The 26,734-nt window shown below is 37.5% G+C and overlaps 1 protein-coding gene across 1 annotated transcript in view; it reads right to left on the minus strand.

Annotated features, from left to right (window-relative positions):
• Positions 1-261: 261 nt before the first annotated feature.
• Positions 262-26,734, minus strand: part of LOC129245214 (serine proteinase stubble) — a 55,515-nt gene continuing 29,042 nt past the window's right edge. Inside the window, exons 2-7 of the mRNA XM_054883253.1 lie at positions 11,528-11,783; positions 10,268-10,677; positions 9,789-10,162; positions 7,380-7,525; positions 7,218-7,325; positions 262-450 (exon numbers count right to left, since the gene is read on the minus strand). Coding sequence (XP_054739228.1) covers positions 269-450; positions 7,218-7,325; positions 7,380-7,525; positions 9,789-10,162; positions 10,268-10,677; positions 11,528-11,609 — 1,302 coding nt within the window. The 5' untranslated portion in view covers positions 11,610-11,783 and the 3' untranslated portion in view covers positions 262-268. The remainder of the gene's footprint in view (positions 451-7,217; positions 7,326-7,379; positions 7,526-9,788; positions 10,163-10,267; positions 10,678-11,527; positions 11,784-26,734) is intronic.

The raw sequence follows: 26,734 nt of genomic DNA on the forward strand, positions 1-26,734 counted from the left end.
AATATTTTTTTTAAATATTGTTTAAGCAAACAATTAATTATGAAAATAGTTACTTTATGTGATGAAGGTTTGAAACGTGATTTAATATCTAATTAAAATATAGCTAACAATATTTTATAATCTAAGCTAAGTGTTGACTAAAATTTTGAAAAAAAAAATACAGTAATATTAGTTTTATATAATAATAATTTTTCTACTAATACATTTTGCTTTTGCAATTATTTCCTTAAAGTGGACTGCACTTGTAAAATAGCAAAAGCGAACTAAATTATTGGAAAGCATTTGTCGGTGCATGCCGCACAATCATCTCCTGTATCCATTTGGCAGTCGTTTGTATGTTGTGATAGATGCCCGGCTGATGATCGACGCCACAACCAAAGCCGGCGCTGGTGATGCCAACCAAAATGAAGTGGCCGCGCTCCTTTACAATCAACGGCCCACCAGAATCGCCTGCAAAGAGAAAGAGCAAAACGAGCGCGCACATAAAATAGTCGCATAAAGTTGGTTAACGCAAGTTAGTGGAAGTGCCTAGAAGTAGGCAATGCACGGAATGCTGAATGTTGAATGCGATTGATGGCAACAGAGTGTTGTTGGGTTGCTGGTGAATTAAGCAAAATATATTTTTTTAGGGTATAAGCAGAGAATGCCATTAGCATTCTAGGGTATAAGTAAGGCATATGGGGAACAGGTAAAGCAGTAGCGCGATTTCATGTCAAGTACTCTAAGTATTTTGGATATTCGCGTTAATTTTTATAAAATTTGGTTAATATGCAGGCTGGAGCATAAAAAGGTAACCATGAAATGAAAACAAAATTAGGAAAAAATTAATTTTGAGATTTTTTCAATGTTGACAATGATGACATAGAGTTTTTGTAAACGAAATTTCTTCGATTTTTTTTAACATTTTTACATTTTTTTGTTTAATTTTTTGTTTCATCGAAAAAATATGCTCTGTAAAAAATTATTGGAGAAAAAATATTTTTTTCCTTGAAAATGTTTAACAAAAAAAATTCCATTTTATTATGGAAAAACTTACACGTAAAATTGTATTACGAAAATCAACGCTCTGTGAAAAGCCTTCATCGGGCCAACTTATGGTGGTTAGCGATGAGACCCATTTTTGGCTTAAGGTTATATGCATTTATAATTTTCAAAAAAACACTTTTTTTAATTCTTTTTTAAGTACATATTATATGTTTAAGAATACACACAGAAAATTTAATGTTGTTCCGGTGAATATTATAGAAGTTACTCGCAAATTTGGAAAGGCGTTTCAGAGTGCTTCAAAGTAAATGGAATGGTTAAATTTCAAGGGCCGATGTTGAATGTGAACCACACCTAAACATCAAGTTTTCTTCTACATTTCATTTGACATTTTTCAATTTCAGACTAACTCAATTTGAAACATGGAAAGATACATAATCGAGCAACGCGTTCAAGTTATTCAGGTTTATTAATTATGAAAACGGGCGTTCAAATCAAAATGCGTATCGAAGAAAATCATCTTCAGTGATGAGGCACATTTTCACCTCAGTGGATTCGTCAAAAGTAATGGCCGAAAAACCAATGCACCCACAAAGAGTGACTGTTTGGTGCGGTTTATGGGCCGGCGCCATCATTGGGCCGTATTTTTTCCAAAATGAAGCCGGTCAGGCAGTTACTGTGAATAGTGTTCGCTATCGTGAGGTGGTAGGGAACTTTTTATGGCCCGAATTGGAATATATGGATGTGGACGATATGTGGTTTCAACAGGACGGTGCCACTTGTCACACAGCTAACGAAACAATGGCTTTTTTTAGCGAAAAAATTGATGGTCGAATAATCTCACGTCGCGACGATGTCAATTGGCCGCCAAGATCATGTGATTTGACACCGTTGGACTTCTTGCTTTGGAGCTATTTGAAAGAAAAGGTGTACGTCGATAAGCCAGCAACAATTCAAGAGCTAAAGGATGAGATAATTCGGCACATTAACGGCATAGAACCTCAATTATGCCTCAGCGACATCGAAAATCTGGATCATCGGATGGAGGTGTGCCGCCGAGTCCGCGGCGACCATTTGGTCAATATTTTATTCCACATGTAATTGAGCCATACCAATATTATCATAATAAAGAGAAATGACAATAATTTCTTAAAAAATTGTGTGTTATTGAAAATCAACACCGGCCCTTGAAACTTAACCACCCTTTATAAGACCGGAGCGGCTGCGCGTTTTTTCAACATTACTCAAAAACGGCTAAACCGATTAGTCTCAAATTTTAACACGAGCTTCTTACAATAAATATATTTTTTAGTAACTAATCCAGGATTTTTTCTCACTGATAAAATTTTTCTTTTCTTAGAAACAATTTGAGCCCGAAATTTTGGTCAAAAATCGATTTTTTTTTGGAAACCCGCCATTTTGTCAACAGAATTTAGTTTGCTTATTCCTTCGATTAATTACTAGACGCATTCTTGAACATTAATTTAACGAAATCTATTTGGTTTTTAATGGAGGATGGTTCCATGTGTAGAAGTCCACGCAAGTGGGGAAAGTTACTGATCGCCATTCACTTGGGAGTGGCCAGGACGATTCTTCTACATATGGTTCAAGCAGCTCACAACGTCCGGGATTAGCCCACGTATCCTCTGGTTAGCTTCCGAACACCCGTTCGGGAGTGAGCTAAAGTGAGAAGGCGAAACATCCCAGCATAGCTGGTTGTGCGTTGGGTTTGGGACCCGCCACTTAAAAAGCCCCCCCCCAATGAAAACAGCAACAAAGCCTCGGATGAGAACTTCCAACAATGATGACGACCCCTGCAAACGAACTAAGGACTATGATTTGAGGGCATGCACCTGGAATGTCCGGTCCCTTAATGGGGAAGGTGCCTCTGCCCGGCTGGTTGATGTCCTCGTGAGAGTAAAGGCTGACATCACTGCCATCCAAGAGATGCGATGGACGGGGCAAGGAAAGAAAACCATAGGACCTTGCGACGTCTACTACAGCTGCCATGTAAAGGAGCGCAAATTCGGTGTCGGATTTGTTGTGGGAGAGAGACTTCGTAGCCAAGTACTGTCGTTCACTCCGGTGGACGAGCGTCTCGCAACAATCCGCATCAAAGCGCGATTTTTTAACATCTCGCTAATTTGCGCCCACGCCCCGACGGAAGAGAAGGACGATGCGACCAAGGATTCTTTCTATGAGCGCTTGGAACGTTCCTATGAGCGCTGCCCCCGCCACGACATAAAAATCGTGCTTGGCGACTTCAACGCCAGGGTGGGCAAGGAGGGAATTTTTGGTCCCACAGTCGGAAAATTCAGCCTACACAACGAAACATCCTGTAACGGACAGAGGCTGATCGACTTCGCCGGGGCCCGAAACATGGTAGTCTGCAGCACCAGATTCCAGCATAAAAAGATACACCAAGCTACCTGGCTGTCTCCTGATCGAAAAACGCGAAACCAGATCGATCATGTTGTGATAGATGGAAGACACGCTTCTAGTGTATTAGATGTACGTACGATCCGAGGACCCAACATCGACTCGGATCATTACCTTGTTGCAGCCAAACTGCGCACACGCCTCTGTGCAGCAAAAAACGTACATCTACCTACGCAAAGAATGTTCGACATCGAAAAGCTGCAATCACAACAGACAGCCAGAAGATTCGCCACTCGACTCTCACTCCTGCTCTCGGAGAGCACTGCCCAACACACCGGCATGCGCGAGCAATGGAGCAACATTTCTCGTTCCCTACGTACCGCCGCCGAAGAAGAAATCGGATTCCGGCGAGCCCGAAAAAACAATTGGTACGACGAGGAATGTCATGCTGCCGCCGAAAGAAAAGATGCCGCCTATAGAGCCACGCTGCGATCGGGCGCAACGCGAGCCATGTGGGATCGCTACAGAGAGCTGAAAAAGGAAGAGAGACGTATTATCCGACAGAAGAAACGAGAGGCCGAAATACGTGAGTGCGAGGAGCTTGAGATGCTGGCCAATAGGAACAACGCCCGAAAATTTTACCAGAAAGTTCGGCGGCTTACAGAAGGTTTTAAGACCGGGGCGTTGTCCTGTAAGAACAAAGACGGCGATCTGGTGACTGACGTACAGAGCAATCTTAAATTATGGAGGGAACACTTCTCGAACCTGTTGAACGGTGACAGCTGCGCATGTCATAGAGAATGTGAAAATCCCGATACCCCAATCGTTGACGACGGAATTGTCGTTCCGTTACCCGACCATGACGAGGTGAGAATAGCAATATCACGGCTAAAGAACAACAAAGCCGCGGGTGCCGACGGACTGCCGGCTGAGCTATTCAAACATGGCGGCGAGGAGCTGGTAAGGTGCATGCATCAGCTCCTATGCAGAATATGGTCGGATGAAAGCATGCCTGCCGATTGGAATTTAAGTGTGCTCTGCCCAATCCATAAGAAGGGCGATCCTGCAATTTGTGCCAATTACCGCGGGATTAGTCTTCTAAACATCGCCTATAAGGTTCTAGCGAGCGTATTGTGTGAAAGGCTGAAGCCCACCGTCAACCAACTGATTGGACCTCATCAGTGTGGCTTCAGACCTGGAAAGTCTACCATCGACCAAATATTCACAATACGCCAAATCTTGGAAAAGACCCATGAAAGAAGAATCGACACACACCATCTTTTCGTCGACTTCAAAGCTGCATTCGACAGTACGGAAAGGAGTTACCTGTATGCCGCCATGTCTGAATTTGGTATCCCCACAAAACTAATACGGCTATGTAAGATGACGTTGCTCAACACCAGCAGCGCCGTCAGAATTGGGAAGGACCTCTCCGAGCCGTTTGATACCAAACGAGGTTTCAGACAGGGTGACTCGCTGTCGTGTGACTTCTTTAACCTGATGTTGGAGAGCATCGTACGAGCCGCAGAACTTAATCGCTCAGGCACAATTTTTTATAAGAGCGTACAATTGCTGGCGTATGCCGAGGATATTGACATCATCGGCCTTAACAACCGCGCTGTTAGTTCTGCCTTCTCCAAACTGGATAAAGAGGCAAAGCGAATGGGTTTGGTGGTGAACGAGGACAAAACGAAGTACCTCCTGTCTTCAAACAAACAGTCGGCGCACTCGCGTATCGGCACCCACGTCACTGTAGACAGTTATAATTTTGAGGTTGTAAAAGACTTCGTGTATTTAGGAACCAGCATTAACACCGATAATTATGTCAGCCTTGAAATCCAACGTAGAATCTCTCTTGCCAACAAGTGCTACTTTGGACTAAGTAGGCAATTGAGCAGTAAAGTCCTCTCTCGACGAACAAAACTAACACTCTACAAGACTCTCATCATGCCCGTCCTAACGTATGGCGCAGAAGCTTGGACGATGACAACATCCGATGAAGCGACGCTTGGAGTGTTCGAGAGAAAGATTCTGCGTAAGATTTTTGGACCTTTGCACGTTGGCAACGGCGAATATCGCAGACGATGGAACGATGAGCTGTATGAGCTTTACGACGACATAGACATAGCGCAGCGAATAAAGATCCAGCGGCTTCGTTGGCTGGGTCATGTCGTCCGAATGGATACAAACGCTCCGGCTTTGAAAGTATTCGATGCGGTACCAGCTGGTGGTAGCAGAGGAAGAGGAAGGCCTCCTCTGCGTTGGAAAGATCAGGTGGAGAAGGACTTGGCTTCACTTGGTGTGTCCAATTGGCGCCGGTTAGCACGAGAAAGAAACGACTGGCGCGCTTTGTTAATCTCGGCCAAAATCGCGTAAGCGGTTATCGCGCCAATTAAGAAGAAGAAGATTTGGTTTTTAATTTCAGAGGATCCAGTTCAGAGATATAGTCGTCACCGCGAAACGTTTTTTTTGAGAGGAGCTCCCGGAGATCAACTGTAGCTCCTTTCCAAATAAATATTTTTACTAATACTATGTCTTAAACTACAGTTAAAAGATAACATAGTATGTGTACAAGTTTTTAGATTTAAGGATTTAGAATAAATTTAAAAGTTGTCGTAGCAAAATTCTGGAAAATTCGCTTTTTTCGGTCTTCTAACTGTATATAACCACTTAATGGCTACATCAATAAGCACAAGAGTGTTGAAGAGCAACCCGAAGCTATTCCAAAATAGCCATTACATCCATTGACAAAAACTATTTGTTGCGGCCTATGGGCTGGAGAAATCATCGGCTCATATTTGTTCAAAGACAAGACTGTGCCAATGTAACAGTGAATGGCGAACGCTCTCTCGCCATGACAAACGACTTTTTGATGCCGAAAATTGGTTCCCGTGATCTCTACAACATTTGGTTTCAACAAGACGGCGGACGGCGCTACTTTCCATACAGCCTCTGAAACAATGGGTTTACAGCGTCGTCGTTTTGGTGAGCAACTTATCTCTCGGCGTGGACCAGTGCACCAAGATCGTGTGATATCACATCTTTGGACTTTTGTTTGTGCGGGGATAAACCAGCTTCTATCGAGGAACTGGAGGCCAACACTACTTTACGAGATACCGACTAAAGTCCTCCAGCGAGCCATTCAAAATTGGTATTTACGGATGGACGAATTACGCCGAAATTGAGGTCAACATTTGAAAGGGATTACCTATAAAAAATAAATGTCATGAATTGTTGTACACAAAAATAGTAAAGATTTCCCAATCAATTTGATTATTCCATGTTTTATTTTCAATTTAAAATCCGGTACCTCTACATTTATCACCCTTTATTTTGAAAATATTATTTGAAGAACAAGAAATCCTTTGTTTTTCCCGTTAAATTTATAACTTTTATTTGTGAGGGTATTTAGGGTTGTCCCATTCGGGGCAAGTCATGCACAGTTTTCTGGTATGATTTGTTGCCATTTTAAGGGTAGCTTCATAATGCCTCTCTCATAGAAGTCTTGGTCCTTATTGGCGAAAAGCTGTAGTGATCGATATTCAGCTCTTGGTTTCAAATTTTTATCACTCGGAAAGTTTTTCAAGAGAAGTTGTGCAGAGAAAAAATGGTAATCGCTTTGTGCCAGGTTTGCACTTTATGGTGGATGCATGCCAATCACTACACTTAAATTTCACCTTGACAACGAGCATAAACTTGGAATTTTTATATCGATACTTTACGAGATATCGATCACTACAGCCATCTACCGAAAAAATATTGAATTTCTTTTTGCCCATTAAGCTACACATCGATCGCCTTCAGCCAACGGAAATTTCTCACAAATATATGTGCATATTAGAACAACTCCTTACCCAAACATGCATCCTGATGCCCATCTGAGTGTCCCGCACAAAACATTTCCCCATAGAGCTCCACATTGATGCGTTTGCTTTCGTGCCAGCGTACGCAGTCGAAGGAAGCTGAAAATGAAGAAAAATATACGTTTCGGTCGTTTGCCGTTGAAGGTAGCATACTTATGATTGGTACTGTGGCCACTTGCAACATATTGGTGCCCGCATGGCCCATGCTCGCCTCCGTCTTGCCCCAACCAGCGATCAGACCCTTGCGACCAATCAATGTGATGGGAAATAGTGGCAAGCAAATGGGCAAAATGTGTTCACTGGAATGAATAAAATCATTGCAATGACACTGTGTTAAATAAGTATAGTACTCATAAGACTTATTCGCAAGTTTTGACTCTTTTTTGTTTGTTTCGTATCTAATTTTACAATTTTTTTATATTTTGATATATTTTTTTTTATTTTGATAAATTTGTATTAAAACATGGTGCATTCCCTCATAAAAACCATGTCAACCGAAGTTTGCGAATTTGTGCAAATTGAAAGTAAAATCAACAGATTTGCTCCTAAACTTCACGCTTTTAGTCAGAACTTTTGGAAAAATTTCGGGTGTGTAGTTTTGTAGCCCATTGAATTTATACCAAAAGTGAAAATAAAGTGCAAGTTTCGAGTGACTGCCAAATCGTGATAATTTTTGGGAATTGTTATTTTTTCGTTTTTTTTTTGCTATCGGCTTTTGGTCTTGTGCCTTTTTTTCATATACACGACATTTTTTTATATGGAAGCAAAAGAGAAATTGACAAAATCAATGCGATTTTTGAGTCACTTCAAATTTGCATTTTTACGAAAATTCAATGGACTATAAAACTGCACAGCTGGAATTTTTCCAGGAATTTCGATTATTTTTATGAAATTTTTATGAAAATTTGTTTAATATGAAAAGAACATTCAACATCGTCAGCGAAAAAAAAATTGTCAAAAATCAATACGATTTTTTAGTCACTTCAAAAATGGACTATAAAACTGCACAAGCTGGAATTTTTCCAGGAATTTCGATTATTTTTATGAAATTTTTATGAAAATTTGTTTATATGAAAAAACATTCAACATCGTCAGCGAAAAAATTGACAAAAATTACAGCGATTTTTGAGTCACTTCAAATTTGCAACTCAATGGACTATAAAACTGGATAGCTGGAATTTTTCTAGGAATTTCGATTATTTTTTTGAAATTTTTATGAAAATTTTTTATATGAAAAAAACTTTCAACATCGTCAGCGAAAGAAATTATCCAAATCAATGCGATTTTTGAGCCAACTCAAATTTGCACTTTAATCAAAATTCAATGGAATATAAAACTGCCTAGCTGGAATTTTTCTAGAAATTTCGATTATTTTTTGTTTATTTTTATAAAATTTTGTTATATGGAAGAAAAAGCTCAATACCGCCAGTGAAAAAAATTATCAAAAATCAATGCGATTTTTGAGCCAACTCAAATTTGCACTTTGATCAAAATTCAATGGATTATAAAAGTGCATAGCTGGAATTTTTATAGAAATTTCGATTATTTTTTGTTTATTTTTATGAAATTTTTTTATATGGAAGAAAAAGCTCAATACCGCCAGTGAAAAAAATTATCAAAACTCAATGCAATTTTTGATTCACTTCAAATTTGCGCTTTTACCTAAATTCAATGGACTTGAAAATTTTTTCTAGATATTTCTATTATTTTCTGATTATTTTTATCAAAATTCTCTTATATAAAAGAAAACAAAAATCAAATGCGAGTCACTTCCAAAATGGACTATAAAACTGCATAGCTGGATTTTTTTAGGAACTTCGATTATTTTTATGAAAATTTGTTGATATTTTTTTTGAGTTATAGGAAGTTTGAAAGTATGGATTCATATGGGTTTTGTGGCACAACCAACTAAATTTTCAAAACTTTGCAATAAGTCTTAGTGCTATACTTATTTAACGCAGTGTGTGTAGAGAGAAACAAATTTAATATATCAGCGCAAAATTGTAATTGAATTATGTATATATTTTTACAATTCAGTGTTAGTAGCTCTGAGATTATATTTGCTTGACTTCTTGAAATAAATATAAAAAAAAATATAAATTAAAAAAATAAATAAAATAAAAATATAAGAAGTCTTAAATTCATTGCCAAGTTGATTAACTTTTTCGTTTCAGATGTCCTGAAGAGCCAAAGTCCTGTTGACAAGCCACCTATCTTTTTTTAAGACGCTTACTTTGGTGCCACACTACTACAAAAAAATATGTCAAACAAAAAAAAAATTGTTTTTGTATACTATTTGATGTCAATAATAACATACTATAAAATCAAAACGATCGCATTTCATTATCTTAAAAAAAATCCTAAAAAATATCTATAAAAAATGAATATTTGACCGGACTAAATGTGAAAATATGATTTTATATCGAATTAAATTAATATTTAATCATTTTTTAGGCCTTAGAGTTCTCTGCAGGCGCATCGTATGATATCTTCTTATGCTTATCTGCTTACCTTTGGCGTGAAACAAACCCTTTTATTTTTAAATTTACATATTTTTCCTACCTAAACCCCGTCGGCTTGGCTAGCTTGAGTAGCGCCACATCGAAACGATCCGGCTGTGTCATGCGTAACTGAAAACGCGGATGCACAATCTTCTGTATGACATTGTGCTTTTCGACCGGCAGCGGTTCGTGTATATGCCCCAAGTTCTGTGTATCCAATTCGCCCAAGTAGACGGATATATCCTGCAGGCGCGCCTGTTGTATGCAATGCGCCGCTGTAGCGACAATATTCTGCGACACCAACACACCGCCACACTGGAATTCCGCTATGCGTATATGCGCCTGCCAAGGATATTCCGCGAAATTTGCTGTTCGGCCGCCAATGATGCGCTTTTGGAGCGTGCGTTGTGTGGCGCGCGGCAAACCGCACTCAGGCTGAAAGCAAGAGAGGAAGGGGCGCAGAAAAGATAATGAAAAAATTAACAAAGAAAAATTAAAATAAGTTTTTTTATATCAACGTTTTGGCGCTTCTTTACCAACCTTTGCGAAAACGTCATTCTCGTTGCGTCGCTTCAGCATTACGCGTTTGGGCAGCACTCCACCACCACCGCCACTGACGCCGCCGCCACCAAAACCACTGGCTGTCAGTCGCTTATATTCGTTGATTGCGTTGCCAACTAAATTTGCCATTGGCGCTGGATTCACGTCCCCATATAAGGCTCCATATGGCATAGCTGCTGGGCCGGCAGCAATGTTGGATGCGGCAATGTTGGCATTGAAGTTGCCACTGCCAGTGCCACCGATGCAGCATGAAAATAGCCACTTGTTGCTGCCACAACCCTTGGCATGACGGCCGCCTTGCAGCCAACAGGAAAACGACAATTTGCACGGCCACACGCTGCTCTGGTGCATGCACTCACTGGGTACGCCCAATATGGTGTTTAGTATGCCTGGAAAATGGGGAAGGTCAGTTGAGTGTTTAGCAGCTAGGAAAGAGTGATTTGAGGGAGCAGAGATGGGTGTGATCTTATAATAAAAGCAGCTAAAATGACACGGAAAAAGTGTTCACAAAATTGTCTTTAAATATTCCGCTCGAATTAGGAATTAGCACGAATTCTTATTGTATATTTTCTAAAAGAAGAGCATGGCTCTGCAAGAATCACCTTTTTTTATGTTTAATATAAGTTTTTTTTGCTTTATTTTCACATTTCACAAGTGATAGTTATGCAATTTATTATGATTCAAAATGTTGAGGTATACGCTATCGAAATGAGGAAGACTTGTTTGATTCCTTCCGCGGAATAATTCGTTCCACAGTGCTGTGACTGCCGGAAGATTGGTCCAGCTCAAATTCAGAATTGAAAGTGATTGAATTTGAAGGATGAAATTTTTAGCTCAAAAACGAACAAAAATCTGTTACATAGCGGTTACAGTAACTAACCTCTGAAGTTCGATACTCTACGGCAATTTTAGCAAGCCGGTGCAAAACATGCGAACCTGCTATTTAAAGGTTCATTTAGATTTTAATGGAAGAGGAAAAAAAGTTGATGAGTTGTGTTCTGGAATGCACTTGGCTAATAAAATAGAGCTCCCTGCATACGAAAGCACAAATGAATACGAAGACTCAACTATTCTCTATCGTAGTATTTCCTAAACTTTTATGATGTTTAGAGAATAAAAAAAATTAAAAGAAATATTTAGAAGTTACGACTATTTTTGAATTAAAAGAGGCCTACAATTTTTCATTTTTTCCCCTTTTCGGCACAATCATTAAACTTATTGTACAATCAACTCACTTACTCGCATCAACTAAAACAGCTATTTTGAAGAGATTCCAGCAGTGGCCGATGATGAGCAGCCACCATAAATTCCATAGGTGCATGGCGTGTTGGCGATTGCGCTCGCATGTGTGCGCATTTAAGCGTGTGTGTGTGCGTGTGTATGCGTTATAAACACATTAACATACGCAACGTGCATACATAAATACTTTGGATTAATAGTCTAAGACATGTTCGGGCAGATTGATGGCGCCAGCAAAAGCAATTACAAGAATGATCTGCAAAACCAAAACAAAACAACAACCACAAGAACAAAAACATAATTAATATTAAACAAACATGAATAGGCTGGAGCGTTTGACAAGGCAGCAAAGTAAATAATGAGGGATGTATAGAAAGGAGAGAAAAGAAAGTTAAAGAGAGGGGCTTAGGTATGTTATAAAGAGTATTAAACCCAAAGAAGTAGTGAGAGCAAAAAGCTTTCACTGTAAAATTAAGGGAATTTTACTATGAAACTTTCAGGAATTACTGAGCATAGCCAAAGCTATTAATGATAAAAATTTAAAAACAAATATGAAATTAAAAAAAAAAATTAATAAAAAAAAAATAATACTAATAAATATTTTCCCAAATTAATATGAAAAAAATACATTTCTTTAAATTTAGCATACTCTCAGCTATTATTGGAAAAAACAGATATGAATTTTTTTAAATATATGAGTTTTGTAAATAAATAAGAAATATGTTCCCAAACATTTTTTTTAATGCAAAAAAAAGAAAAAAACTGAAATTTCTTCAAAAACTTTTCAACAATAAAATAAATTTCTTTCCTAAAATTAAAATAAAAAATATTAATGAGAAACAAAATTCAAATTGAGCATTGCCTCAGCACTTAATGACAAAAAATAAGACACGAATCTGAAAAAAATGATTACTAAAAAAAATAAAAAATATTTTCCCAAATTAAAATTGAAAAAAAAAACAAATAAATACATCGTTTTTTAATTTAGCATACCCTATTAATGAAAAAACGAAAAAAATTTGAGCAAAAAAATAAATTGTTTTGCCAAAATTAAATTTAAGAAAAATAATAAGAAAGAAACTGAAATTGATAGCTAATAATGAAAAAAAAGAAATAAATCTGAAATTTTTCCAAAAAAAAGAATGAATAACAAATAATATAAAAAATATTTTCCAAAATTAAAATTGAAAAAAAATTAATACATTATTTTTTTTAAATAAACATATTTTTTTTAACTGAGCAAAGCCTCGGTTATTAATGAAAAAAAAACAAATAAGCAAATATGAGATTTTTAACAAAAAAAAAAAATTTTCCAATACATATTAAAATTTAATAATAAATAAAAATTAAAAACTAATAAAAGTTTTTCTTTGAAATTGATCATAGACTTAGCTATTAATGAAAAAAAAAACAAATTAGAAATTAAAAAAAAGGCGTTGACGAAACAAATAAAAAAAATGGTTTCCCAAATCAAGGTTAAAAAAAAAAAAATAATTAATAATTAATACTTTTTATTTTAATTACTAACTGATAATTTAATTAATAATTAATATTGTTTTTTTAATTTTAGCATACCCTCAGCTACTAATGAGAAAACAAATCTGAAATTTTTTTTTTGAAATTTTGAGCAAAAAAATATATATTTTTTCACAAATTAAAATAAAATAAAAATAATGAGTAACAAAGCTGAATTTGAGCATAGCCTGAGCGATTAATTAAAAAAAGAAGAAACAAATTTGAAATTTTTTCAAAAAAATTACAATAGAAAAAAAATATTTTCCCAAATTAAAATTAAAAAAATAAATGCATAATTTTTTCAATAAATATCTTTTTTATAACTGAGCAATTCTTGAAAAAACAAAAAAATTAACAAAACTGAAATTTTCAAAAAAGAAGAATTTGTTTTTTCCAAAATTGAAAGTAAAAAAATTAAGAAACAGATTTGAATTCTTTCCAAAAAAATTATTTACAAATAATAAATTTTTTTACAATATTAAAATAAAAAACAATAAATAATTTTTTTCTTTTTTTTTCTTTGAATTTGAGCATCAGCTATTAATGAAAACCAAGAAACAATAAGAAACAAATCTGCAATATTTTCAAAAAATGATAGCCAAAAAAGAACATTCAAATTTGTTTTCTCAATATTAAAATTAAAAAAAATTATTTACATAAATTATAAATAATATTAAATAAAAATAAATATTGTTTTTTTAAATTTAGTATATCCTTAAAATTCAAAAAAATTTTAAGAATAAAATAAGTTCTGAAATTAAAATAAAAAAAGAAATAAAACTGAATTGAGCATAGCCTCAGCTATTAATGACAAACATAAGTAATAAATATGAATTTTCGGTTTTTAAAAAATGATTAACAAAAAATATAAAAAAATTTTGCCAAATGTAATTAAAAAAAATATATAAATAGATACATTTTTTTTAATAAATATAATACATTTTTTTTAATTCAACAATATTAATGAAAAAAATAAAAAATAAAGAATCGGGTATTAATGAAAAAAAAACCAAATCTTAAATTTTTTCAAAAAATTTGTCACAAAAAAATATATTTTTTTCCAAAATTTAAATTTAAAAAAGTTAAGAAACAAAACAGAATTTTTTTTTTTAATTATTAACAAAAAAAAGATAAAAATTGTTTTCGAATATTAGAATTAAAAAAATAATAATACATTTTTTAAATTAAGAAACAAATCTCAAATTTTTCAAGAAATGTTTAACAAAAATATAACATTTTTTTGAAAACAAGTTTTTTGAATGCATATGCTTATACATATTCTATCATACAATGTTTTTTTTTAAGTTAAAAGAAAATGTTAACTAAAAAAATTATTTAAAAAAATATTAAAAAAAAAATTAAAAAAAAATTTAAAAAAAAAAAAAAAAAATTTTTTCCAAAAATTAATTTAAATGTAAATTGCTTTTGTTTTTCGTTTACGAACATATTTTATCATAAAATATTAAAAAAAAACAATTACAAGCATTTGAACAGGAACCAAAGATATTTTACTTTAAAATTATTAAGTTAATATGAAAATTATAAATTTTTTTTTCAGAATTATTACATTTTGTTTTTAAATTATTTCAGATCACTTCTTTTTGACAACAACGCCCAAAATACTTGAATCACTCCATTTCGCTCATTTACAGTAAGAGTGTCGTAACCCAAAATAACAATTAAAAAATAAAAAAATTTAGATTAGTGTGCAGAAATTACCAAAAGTTTTTCTTTTGCATTGTGCAAAAAATTGATGTTCATATCTTTTCATTAGATGCAGGTTTTAGTTATTTTTACTTACAAATTGAAAACTTGTAATCCATTTTTCTCCAAATTTTGGTTTTTTGGATTATGACGCCCTTGCAATAAATCAGCGTTATGTGCACAAATACACACAAAAAAACCAAAAAAAGCAAAAAGAGAATTCGCACTATGTCTCACTCTATTCATCAAAGTTTCGCACATTGCTTGCGACAATGAAAGCATGACAAAATTTTGCCGCCGCATTCACCTGTCACCAACATACAACTATTAATTTAGTTATTGTTGCTGTTTCTGCCGCGTAAAGCCTCGCTTGCTTTGTATAAACACAAACACGCATGCATGCACACATTCTCATGCACACACTTATTTATAGCTTTGTTGTTATTCTTTGAGAAAATGTGTCGCTGCCCTCAGCTGCTCACAGAGTTGACAAGTTAAAGCAACTGGTATTGCTTTTGTTGTCGCTATTGTCGCTCTAGCAGCGAAACTTAAGCAAAAACAAAAAAAAACTCATACTTTGCTCCAGATTTTTACATCTTTTGTACAAAAGCTTTTTCAGTCTTATCTTTTTATTTATAATATATATAGTTAACTGATTTATGTCAACATTGTTGCTTCTCGTCTGCTTTAGTTTTTGTTCTTTTTTTGCTCCAATGAGTTACAGTAACAAGCAGTGAACAGAAACCCAGCGGTAATAAAAGTGAGTAAAACAGTAAAAAAACAGAACTGGTGCTTTTGCTGGGTAACATTAGCTGACTAATTACAAACTGGTGCAGTATCCATTCCAAGTGAAGCAGTTGGTGCTTGGTTTTGCGAGCGAAAGAGAAAAATATGCTTAAGTTTTCCGTGACGTAATTGTAGATGAGGTTTGTGATAGCACTCAAAGGAGTGCGTATCGAAAATTAAAAACGCTGAATTAGGTTCTTTAACAATATTTCCAACTGAAGGATACGAAATCTGGCATATGGAAATTGCAATAGAAATCTTGAACAATTCTGTAGTGTACTTGTGTGATGCAATAACCCCTGGTCTAAAAGCCGCTAGAAAATTCAAGATATTTATTTTAGATCCGCCGCTCTGGAAGTCAGCTATGGATACTGGGACTGAATGTCTAAATTATTCAATGTGGCTTGGAAATTCGGTACACAAATGTGTCGAAGCTCGAGGAAAATATAACTGGTGCAGGCATCATTGAGCCGAACTTTAAAATATCGATACCAATGCACAGTTATTCTACAGCCTTTCAAACGAAAATTCGTGTCATAGAAGTCTGTAACAGAAAAGGTCTTCGAAGCGCCTTTGTATTTTATCAAACTGCTAGGCAACCTTTTGGGCACTCCTTGTGAAAAGAAAACCGTTTAGATTAGATTAGATTAGATTTTTGGGGGGCTGGACAAGTCCAAGCGCTCAGTCAGTGGACCATTGTACTACACCCGGATAGATATCAGTAGAAAGAATAGAGATAGGAGAGATAAAAAGTGGATGGTAAGACGGATAAATTAGTTTGAGGTCTCTCTTCCACAAATCTCTTGGATTCATTGATGAATTTTAAGAGATCCGGAAGAGGAAGAGTGTGAACTTTGTCCATACTCAGTATATCGCAACCCAATATCCTAAGTCTGATTCTGGAAAACGCCGGACAGCTACAGCGAAAATGCTCTGCAGTGTCGTCATTCTCAAGACAGGAGGGCTGTCTACGACCCCCATGGCAGCTGAGTTTTAGGAGAAAGGTCACTATTTTCCTGTTTGGTTCTTTCACAAAGCACTTGGCTACTCTGCACGAGTTCAACCCAGACCAACGTCCTCTATGGATACACATCATGAAGTCGTCAATCCATGGTTGAATCGATGCAGAATTGACACCTAGAAAGGGTTCAGGGCTTAGTGGCATACTAGTAGAGCCTTCATTAGCCAATTTATCAGCCAACTCGTTCCCTGTAATACCACAATGTACAGGCACCCAAATAAGACTAATTTTGTTGTGTTTTGCAACACTGTTCAGTTTTGTTTTACATTCACCGACTAACTTCGAAGAGCAGCGTGGGTTAGCAAGGTCTTTCAGTGCAGCTTAACTGTCACTACAAATTCCAATACTATTGCCCTGCCACTTTTTCTCAATTAGCCAGTACGCCACATTCAAGATGGCATAGACTTCCGTAACAAATACCGTGGCCATCTGTCCTGTGGCATAGGAGTACTTACTGTCTTCGTCTAAGTACCATCCAAATCAGCTTCCATCACTGGTTTTGGATCCGTCGGTGTAGAAAGTGTGCTTATATCCCATTAATAGGTTCTTTGGACTTAACCATTGATCTCTATCTGGGATCAAAAGGTCATACTTCCTACCGAAGCTAACGACAGGCACCCGATTGTCCACTGGTATCGAGAACAGTGTGCACCGCTCCGATAAATGGTGGTATATCTGACAGTGGCCAGTGCTTATTTCATTTCCCCAGACTCCGTTTAACTTGAGCCTGTACATCGCTGTACATTGCTTCCTTTCGAATTTGAAGATCTAGAGGTTGCCAGTTCAGAATGGCATTAAGGGCATCAACTCATGGTACATGTGATACCGAAGCAAACACTTCTCTGTAGCCTGTTTAGGGGTTTTACTCTGGAATTAACCATTGTGGGTGTCTATACTCCAGAGGCGTATGTAATAATGGGTCAATCAGGGTGATTTACAGCCAGTGTACTATCGCCGGTCTTAGACCCCATGTCTTGCCAAAGGTTCTCTTATACTGCCAGACGACTTTTAGTGTTCGAAAGACCTTCTGCTCGACATGCTTCTTCCAGGTAATTTTACTATCTAGGATTGCTCCTAAATATTTAACCTCAGAAGACAGTTGCAGTGTTACCCCTTTCAATGTGGGTAGTAACAGGCCTTCTATGTTGCCGGTTCGTAGTGAAAAACACTAATATACTTTTTGTAGGATTCACCGAAAACCGTACTAGTGCCTATCACAAATATGCTATAAAAGTCATGGCGGCAATAAACCGATATACTGCCTAGGTAAATTTAGAGCTACAGCAAAATTTCAAGGACCAGAATGCTTCCTACCATATAAAGGGATTATCAACGACTTGCAGAATATAGAACCCGAAGAATTATGCAGAAAGACCTAGCCAGAAAAAGAATTTATACTTTCCTCCAGAGGAGTGTCAAGTAGACATTTAAATGTGGGTAGACTTACGAACTCTCACTGGGTATTATAGAGTCATTCCTGGCTTACGAAACGTCTTGAAAAGCTACCGATGGATAGACATTATAAAGGCACTACGAGAAAGGTTTCGAATATCTACATACGTGCTAAATATTCTCCAAAGCAACCTGAGTGAGCATGAAGTGCTCTACGACACAACAGAAGGCCATAAAACATAAGCGGTAAGGTCTGGCGCAGCTCAACGATCTATTCTCGGGCCCAATCTCTGGAATCTGAGCTAGGACAAAATATTGAGCATAGAAATGTCAGAAGATACATATCTAGTGGCATACGCGGACGATATAGCGGCGGTCATACCAGCCCGGCACACTGAGGACGCTAAGAGGAAGCTGAATCAAGTTATGATAAGGATGCAAATATGGGTTCTGGTGTTTCGTGGTGTTTGCTTGTAAATAAGTACTTTGTTGCGGAGTGATAAGCTGGGGTGCTGACCAATGAGATAATAAAGCTTATTTTTTTTTTTAAGTCAAACACTTCACGTTTTTTTGTTTACATGAATTGGAAGGCATGAAAATAGACATACTCACTTTTGACGACGCTTTGAAGGTATTGAAGAAGATCAAACGCTTTTTGCAGAAAAAGGGCTTCCACGCACGGACTCGCCTTGCTCGACAGCATTGAAGAGGTCTCTCAAATAGAGTTGCCGAAATTAACAAAAATTCTTTAAATCCCAAGGTTGGTTCAGGGAAGACTCGGTAGTGAAAAGAATGAACTCCAGTGGTATCCCAATGGGACTATTCAAGCCTAAGTATATCGGATGACAGCCACTTAACTCAACCTAACATAAAAGAACTCAAATTCTTTCGATGCAACCAATTACACATACACGAACAAGCAAACTAGACAACATCAAAGTTCGCAGTGCACTGCTGTGTTTGGGTGCATGACCCAATAAAAACTAACTGACAACTTAGTCTTAGTTGATTTAAGTAGACAAAAAAACAAAACAAAACAAAACTACATTTCAAAAAGCACGTTTCAAATACGTCAAGTTGGCAGCTGATTATGACAAATCCGCTGAGAGTCACGCACTGGTACCGCGATATACACACCCTTTTGTATTATCACAATCGTATTGATTGGAACAGACGGTAATCCGAAGGTGCAACGTCTGGGGAATATGGCGGGTGGGGCAAGATTTCCCTATTCAGTCCCTCTAAATATTACTGCACCTATTTAACAACGTATGGCCTGGCGTTGCCATGCAGAAAAATCAGTTTGTCAGGTGCGCCGTTCCGTTCCGTCCCTTTCTTTGAGAGCTTGATTCAAAAGCATTAGCTGCAGTCGGTAATAATCGCCAGTGATAGTTTCAGATGGTTTATCGAGTTCATAATAGATGACACCCTTCTGATCCCACCAGATGCACAACATAACCTTTGAAGCATGAACATTTTTTTCGCTGTCGTTGGACCTGGTTCACCTGGCAGGCTCCAACATTTTCGACGCTTAGTGTTATCATAACAGATCTATTTTTCATCGCCGTTGACGTTGCGATGCGAAAAACCTTTTCTTTTCTGCCGTTCAAGCAGTACCTCACACGTTACCAAGCGCCTCTCGATATCCCCGCTCCCTCTCCTTTAATTGATGTGGCACCCAACTACCTCCTTTCTGGAGCATTCCCATCGCGAGAAAACGTTTATCGACGGTTGATCTGTCAACATCCAAGATACATCTTAAGACAAATCATCAAGGGTTCGACATGTCGACATGCGTCTTCATCCAATAATTGTTGTTTTTATAGTTGAGTATCTTCGAATTTTTTCGGTGGCCCTTCACGGTCTTTATCACTCACGGCAAAATTGCCACTTTGGAAGCGTCGAAACCACTCTACACAAGTTGTATTTGATGAAGAGTGATTACCGTAAATATTGATAAGATGACACGTTTCAGCTGCACTTTTCCATAAAAGTAATAATGAAGCATGACTGCCCGCAAATGCTGTTTTTTCGGGACGAAGTTAGACATTCTTGGTGTCAGATAAAAAAGAATCTTTACGCTTCAAACGAATGTCAACTACTGCGATCCAGACCTCACATATAGAGCTTCAAAACACCAGTATATTACTAGAGAGAACACAAAAATTGTTTCAGCAGCGACACCTCTTTTGTATATCCAATATTTCACGGCCAAATACAGTCTACACTCTCCTAACGGACATCTCTCTTAAGCGGACACCTCCGATAGGCATACACTTTTTTCAGTACATATCACAAATCCTTAAGAATTTTTTTAAATTTTTTTTTCTCTAGAGCGGGAAACGCTCCCATAATATATTATCAACTTTTTTACACTTTTCTCATAAGCTGACACCCATCCATAAGCCAACAAATTTTTCGGTCCCTTAGGTGTCCGTTTAAGAGAGAGTACACTGCACTTCCATCAAAACTGTTTGATGGAATATTCGCATTTGATAGCATTTACTTTGTTACTAAGCTCGGGCTAGTACTACTCCAAGATGGGTGAGTCCGCCTTAGTATTACTCTGCTTTAGGTTTGCTATAGGGCAATAAGTGTAACATTTTTACCACAATGGAAGTAAAAGTTTTCACTTACCGCTTTGCTATTAAGTTCTTGTCTCGTCCAGTCTTACAACTTTGTTCAATTAATTTGTATATTTTTGTGGTTAAGCAAAGTTCTTTTAATTTTGTTTCCACTCATTTAGTTAAGAATAGATTTGTGGGTAAGGCTAAGTAAGTATGACTAGTAGACCAAGCTCCACTAAGAACCTGAATCCAAGAACTTTCTATTAATAAGTGTACATGCTTACATAACTGTATTATAAATAAATAAAGAAGCTCACACTACTGTAACAGAATTACGAATGTGTCAAACGTCAGCAACTGCAGTCTTTTAGTGAGTAGTCTTCTCTTTCGATGGCAGAGCTTCTCGCTTCTCTAAAGAGGTCAGTATAGAAACAACCTTTTTTCTGAATTGAGTTATTTTCGAATATTTGATACATGAATTCATCGTTTTTAAATAAACTGTAAAATGTTTGTATCAACGCCTTGAATGTCATCAAGCGATTTGGACCGCCTACTGCAAAGCGCACCACTTGATTTTTACGAGCTAACCAATGCCACAGGACAGATGGCTTTACGAAAGTATCATATATGCCATCTTGAGTGTGGTGTACTAGCTAATTGAGAAAGAGTGGCGCGGTAGTAGCATTGGAATTTGTAGTGACAGTCAAGCTACACTGAAAGCCCTTGCTAACCTGCTAAGCCCTGCACTGCACTGAAAACCCTTTCTAACTTGGTGAATGTAAGACAAAACTGAACAGTGTTGCCAAACACAACAAAGTTAGTCTTATTTGGATGCCTGGACATTGTGGTATTACAGGGAACGAGTTAGCTGATAAATTGGCAAATGAAGGCTCTGCAAGTATTCCACTGGGCCTTTCTAGGTGTCAATTCTGCATCGATTCAACTATGGATTGACGACTTCATGAGGTTTACCCATAGAGGACGTTTGTCTGGATTGAACTCGTGCAGAGTAGCCAAGTGCTTTGTCAAAGAACCAAACAGGAAAATAACGACCTTTCTCCTAAAACTCAGCTGCCATGGGGGTCGTAGACAGCCCTCCTGTCTTGAGAATGACGACACTGCAGAGCATTTTCGCTGTAGCTGTCCGGCGTTTTCCAGAATCAGACTTAGGATATTGTGTTGCGATATACTGAGTATGGATAAAGTTCATACTCTCCCTCTTCCGAATCTCTTAAGATTCATCCATGAGTCCAAGAGATTTGTGGAACAGTAACCTCAAACTAATTTATCCGTCTTACCACCCACTTTTTATCTTTCCTATCTCTATCTTCGTTCTACTGAAATTTATCCGGGTGTAGTACAATGGTCTCCTGACTGAGTGCTTGGACTTGTCCAACCCCTCACAAATCTAATCTAATCTAGTCTAATCTAATCTAATCTAATCTAATCTAATCTAATCTAATCTAATCTAATCTAGTCTAATCTAATCTAATCTAATCTAATTTAATCTAATCTAATCTAATCTAATCTAATCTAATCTAATCCAATCTCATCTAATCTAATCTAATCTAATCTAATCTAATCTAATCTAATCTAATCTAATCTAATCTAATCTAATCTAATCTAATCTAATCTAATCTAATCTAATCTAATCTAATCTAATCTAATCTAATCTAATCCAATCCAATCTAATCTAATCTAAACTAATCTAATCTAATCTAATCTAATCTAATCTAATCTAATCTAATCTAATCTAATCTAATCTAATCTAATCTAATCTAATCTAATCTAATCTAATCTAATCTAATCTAATCTAATCTAATCTAATCTAATCGATGCCAATTGGAAATGCCACGTGAAGCCGAATCGTTGTCCACTTGGTCCTTCCAACATAGTGGAGGTCCTTATGAAGGTATCGTACCGAATATTTTGAGAGCCGGTGCGTTTGCATCCATTTGTACAATATGTATGGCCTAGCAAGCGGAGCCTACTTAAGACCGTAAACTGATGCTCTTATCTGTGCACAGTTAGTGCCCAACTTCAATCAGAGAGAAAAAACCTCGAATAAGCAAATCGAAATTTAAAGCATTGGTAACTATTTTTCATGGAATTATAAACCTGAATAGGGCTCCCGTGGATCAAACTATTGGATTACATTATATTCTTCTTATCTTGCTTAGAAGAAATATGGCAAAACTCACTCATAACAATCGCAATTTTGGAAGAGAAAGTCATGTTTTCTCCACAAAGGCAATGCGCCGGTTCATGCTGAATTGCATGCCAATGCTAGATTATCCACCCTATTCACAGGATCTTGACCGATTTATATATATTTTATAAGTTTAAATCTCTCTTACATTGGATTAAGTTTAAATCTCTCTTGAAAGAAATAATATTTGAGCCGATTGAAACTATGAGAGAAAAAGCGACACGCATGTCGAAGTAGCTGACAGAAGAAAGATATGATTTCGAGCAATAAAAGATTTACCAGCAGCGTAGTGAAGATGATAATAACAACAAAATTTGGAAATATGCACGCAATATTGATCGGGAGATCAACATTGTCAACACCAAGTCCATGAGAGTCAACCAAACTAGCTCACGCCATATAATGGTTGGCCATTATTATGATAATTAGTTGCTCTCGCGCCGTTTTTGGGCGGATAGTGCCGAAACAAATGTTTTCCAATTTTTTCTACTTCTCGCTTTTGTCTTAATTTCTAATAATTCTTCATTAAGGCTACGTCCAATCCAATTCCATTTGCGCTCTCGTGTTTCAATGACCTTTGGTTTTGTCTGCTTCGATTGAGGAGTTGCTCATTTGAAATTCAACTGTTCTTCTGTTACTTCAGATACAGGCACCAACCACGCGCCACAGCCATATAGTAGGGCGGCTATTTGGAGTTTGGTACGCATTGTCAGCTGTTAGGAAAGCCAGATCTTTTTGAGGCTTGCAAAAGTTGCTTTGGCTTTTTTGGTTCTAGCATCGATATCGTCGCCTGCTCCACCGTCCAGGGTAATTTGCTTTCCTAGATAGGGGAAGATGTTTACGTTATCAATGAGTTCCCCTTAGACCTGTGAACTTGTTTTGAAACAAGGTTTTGATTACCATGAACTTAGTTTTCCCGACATTGATTCGCAGTCCAACGTTTTCGGCTTGAGAGTTTAGATCAATAAGTTTGCTCTGCATGCGCCTACAATCCCGTGATAAGTGTGCGATGTTATCGTCGTCGTCAAGGTCGTCTAAATGCTCCATACTGATAGGATTCCAGAGAATTCCCTGCCTGAGCTGGTATCGAGAGCGCTCTTTAGAACGTTGTCAATGACTATTAAAAATAGAAAAGGAGATAATATACACCCTTGTTTGACACCAGCCACAGGTTCAATGGGCTCGGAGCGGGTACCATTGTGTAGCACTCGGCATTTTAATCTCAAGTATTGGGCTATTCGGAATTCACAGAGAGAACGTAGGTTAGAATCTCGGTGAAACACCAAAATTAAGAAAAACAGTTTTCTAATAGCGGTCGCCCCTCGGCAGGCAATGGCAAACCTCCGAGTGTATTTCTGCCATGAAAAAGATCCTCATAAAAATATCTGCCGTTCTGAGTCGGCTTGAAACTGTAGGTCCCTCCATTTCGGGACCAACATTAAAACGCACACCACAAATACGAGGAGGAGCTTGGCCAAACATCCAAAACGGGTGTAAGCGCCAATTATATATATATATATATATATTGGGCTTTAATAAAACTAGTGTTTTAGCTGGAACTCCACGTCGCTTAAAGGCGTCCCAGATACTTTGGTGTCGCAGTCTATCGAAAGCCTTCTCAAAGTTCACAAAGACTACGTGAAGGGGTTCCTGCAATTCATTTACTCGATTCGGATAACACCTAATTGGTCTATACATGACTTCCTGGTTGGCCATTGCGCGATAGAAGTTGTCCATAGGTTCTGTAGTTTCTGTTACCTAAGCTGTACAATAACAACAGGCGATAATGCCGACGAAGACGTCAACTGCAGACTGAGTAAAGCAAGGACGGTGTTCGGTGCCCTTACTTAACTTGGACGAGCTCGCACATCGGCAGGCGAACGAAGCTGCGAATATTCTTTTCTGGTTTTAAACAACGTCACACAGAGGCTCTAGACCCTTATAAACCAATGCTTACGCATCATTTACAGAATATTCTGGCTAAAAGCAATTAGTAATGTCGCGCTGTGAAACCTTACTAATGGAGAGCCAATTCCGTGTCAGATAAAATGCAGAAAATGACTATGGATAGGCTGCACCCTTAGGCTCATATCGAGGCGGAAAAAAGTAGATGTGACAACTATACAAGTTGGCAATCACAGCATCACGACAGTACCAGAAGTTAAATATCTGGGAATAATGATAGACAGGAGGTTATCTTTTTAAACTTTCCTGGAGTATGAGACCAAAAAAGCATAAGTAACTGTAGCAGCCTCATCGCGAATAATGCTAAACGCGCATGGGCCAAAACAACGGCGACGGCAACTTCTAGCAGGCGTGGTGAAGAACCAAATAATTTATGGGGCTCCTGTTTGGCACATGGCTACGCTACTGCGGTATAAAGGCAGCCTATCGTTTATGTGCGCTTCGAGTCTGTTCCGCCTTTAAAACGGTTTCAGAAGAAGCAGCGCTGGTTATCGCTGGAATGTATCCAATAGAGCTATTGGCAAACGAAGCTGCAGTATTGGCTGACAGTGAAACACAACGCATCGTAGCACGGGAAACTAGTAAACTTGGCAGCAAAAATGGAATAATACCACGAAGGGCCGCTGGACACATCGCTGCATTCTAGACTTGCGAAGCTGGATTGAAAGAAAACACGAAGAAGTTGATTTTTATCTGACGCAATTTTTAACCGGGCATGGATGCTTCAAAGCATATGTCCATCGGTTCAAACATGAATCGCATCCCACTTGCGAATACTGTGGGGTAAATGCGATAGAAGATGTTCACCACGTATTCTTCGAATATAAGCGTTTTTATGGTTCTAGATCAAAGCTTCGGCGCATATTTGGACGAAACTACGACCCAGATACATTCGTGCAATTCACGCTGCAAAGCAGGGAAAAATGGACGGCAGCATGCGATGTTATAGCAGAAACTATGAAAAAACTATGGACGGCGACTAATTCGCCCATCCCCCCTCCCCACGATGTAATACTTGGCGGTTGTCCCGTGGAGTGCGGAGTTTCGACGAAACAATAAGCTTGTCCTGGTTTCAAAGGGCCACTTGAGGGTAGCGCGCTACCACAACGCCCATGAAAAAAACCCTCAGACCAGACCACTTAATTCGAACCCCCATAGAAGTAGAACGTGAGGTCGACACAAAACCAGCTGGCGAAGATCGGACTTGCGTGCGCATACCGCAGTCAACTTCTCGCTTGATAGCGCAAAACCAACAGCAACAAATCGTATCAGCTGGAGAAGCCTTGCCGAGGCTGTATACGCCCAAGTGGAGTGATTAAGGAATAAGCAAAAAGAAAAATGCATGAAATTGAAATAAAATGCCGCACAGCGGCGGTATAGTTACCGAATAGCCACACCTCGTATATGTTGAGTGTTCTATTTTCCGTAAAAACTAGTTCAAAAAGATATTCTGTAATTTACTGCAACTATTAATGCACAGATTTGAATTGAAAACAACATAGTAATTAAAGTTATCTGCCTTATTGACTGTCACTTAATAGAAATATTTGTTTGCTTCACTTTTGCTTACGGTTCCATTAGCTTCAGTACACTTTTGCGAACAAATTTTATTACTACTGTTTCCTATTCAATGCATTTTTTAAGTAAGTTAGTGACATAAGAAATGTTTATTGTGTTAAGTTAATCTATTTTAAAAATGAAGAACCTTTAAATAGCTTTTAAAAATTTGCTCGGTGCCCAGTAAAGTAGCTTAGTTGCCGCTTTTCCACTTAAAATATTCGCAGTCATGAAAACGGGCATATAAAGGGCGTTGCTGAAATTGTGTAATACTTTTTAGACACAGTGTTGCGCACCTCCAAACATAACGAGCGCGAATCTACGATGAAATTTGATATTCTTCAACTTCCAGCCGCATCAGCCTAAACACTCCATTAGGTCGGGTCTTTCTCTAGAAAATATCTTTACTTTCGCTAACTGCCATCAGCAGGTACCTCAGAAGCCGCTTTCAATGGCATTCATTCGCTATGACATTCATTGTCGTGAATGCT

This window comes from Anastrepha obliqua, chromosome 4, assembly GCF_027943255.1.
Source record: "Anastrepha obliqua isolate idAnaObli1 chromosome 4, idAnaObli1_1.0, whole genome shotgun sequence".
Classification (NCBI taxonomy): Eukaryota; Metazoa; Arthropoda; class Insecta; order Diptera; family Tephritidae; genus Anastrepha; species Anastrepha obliqua.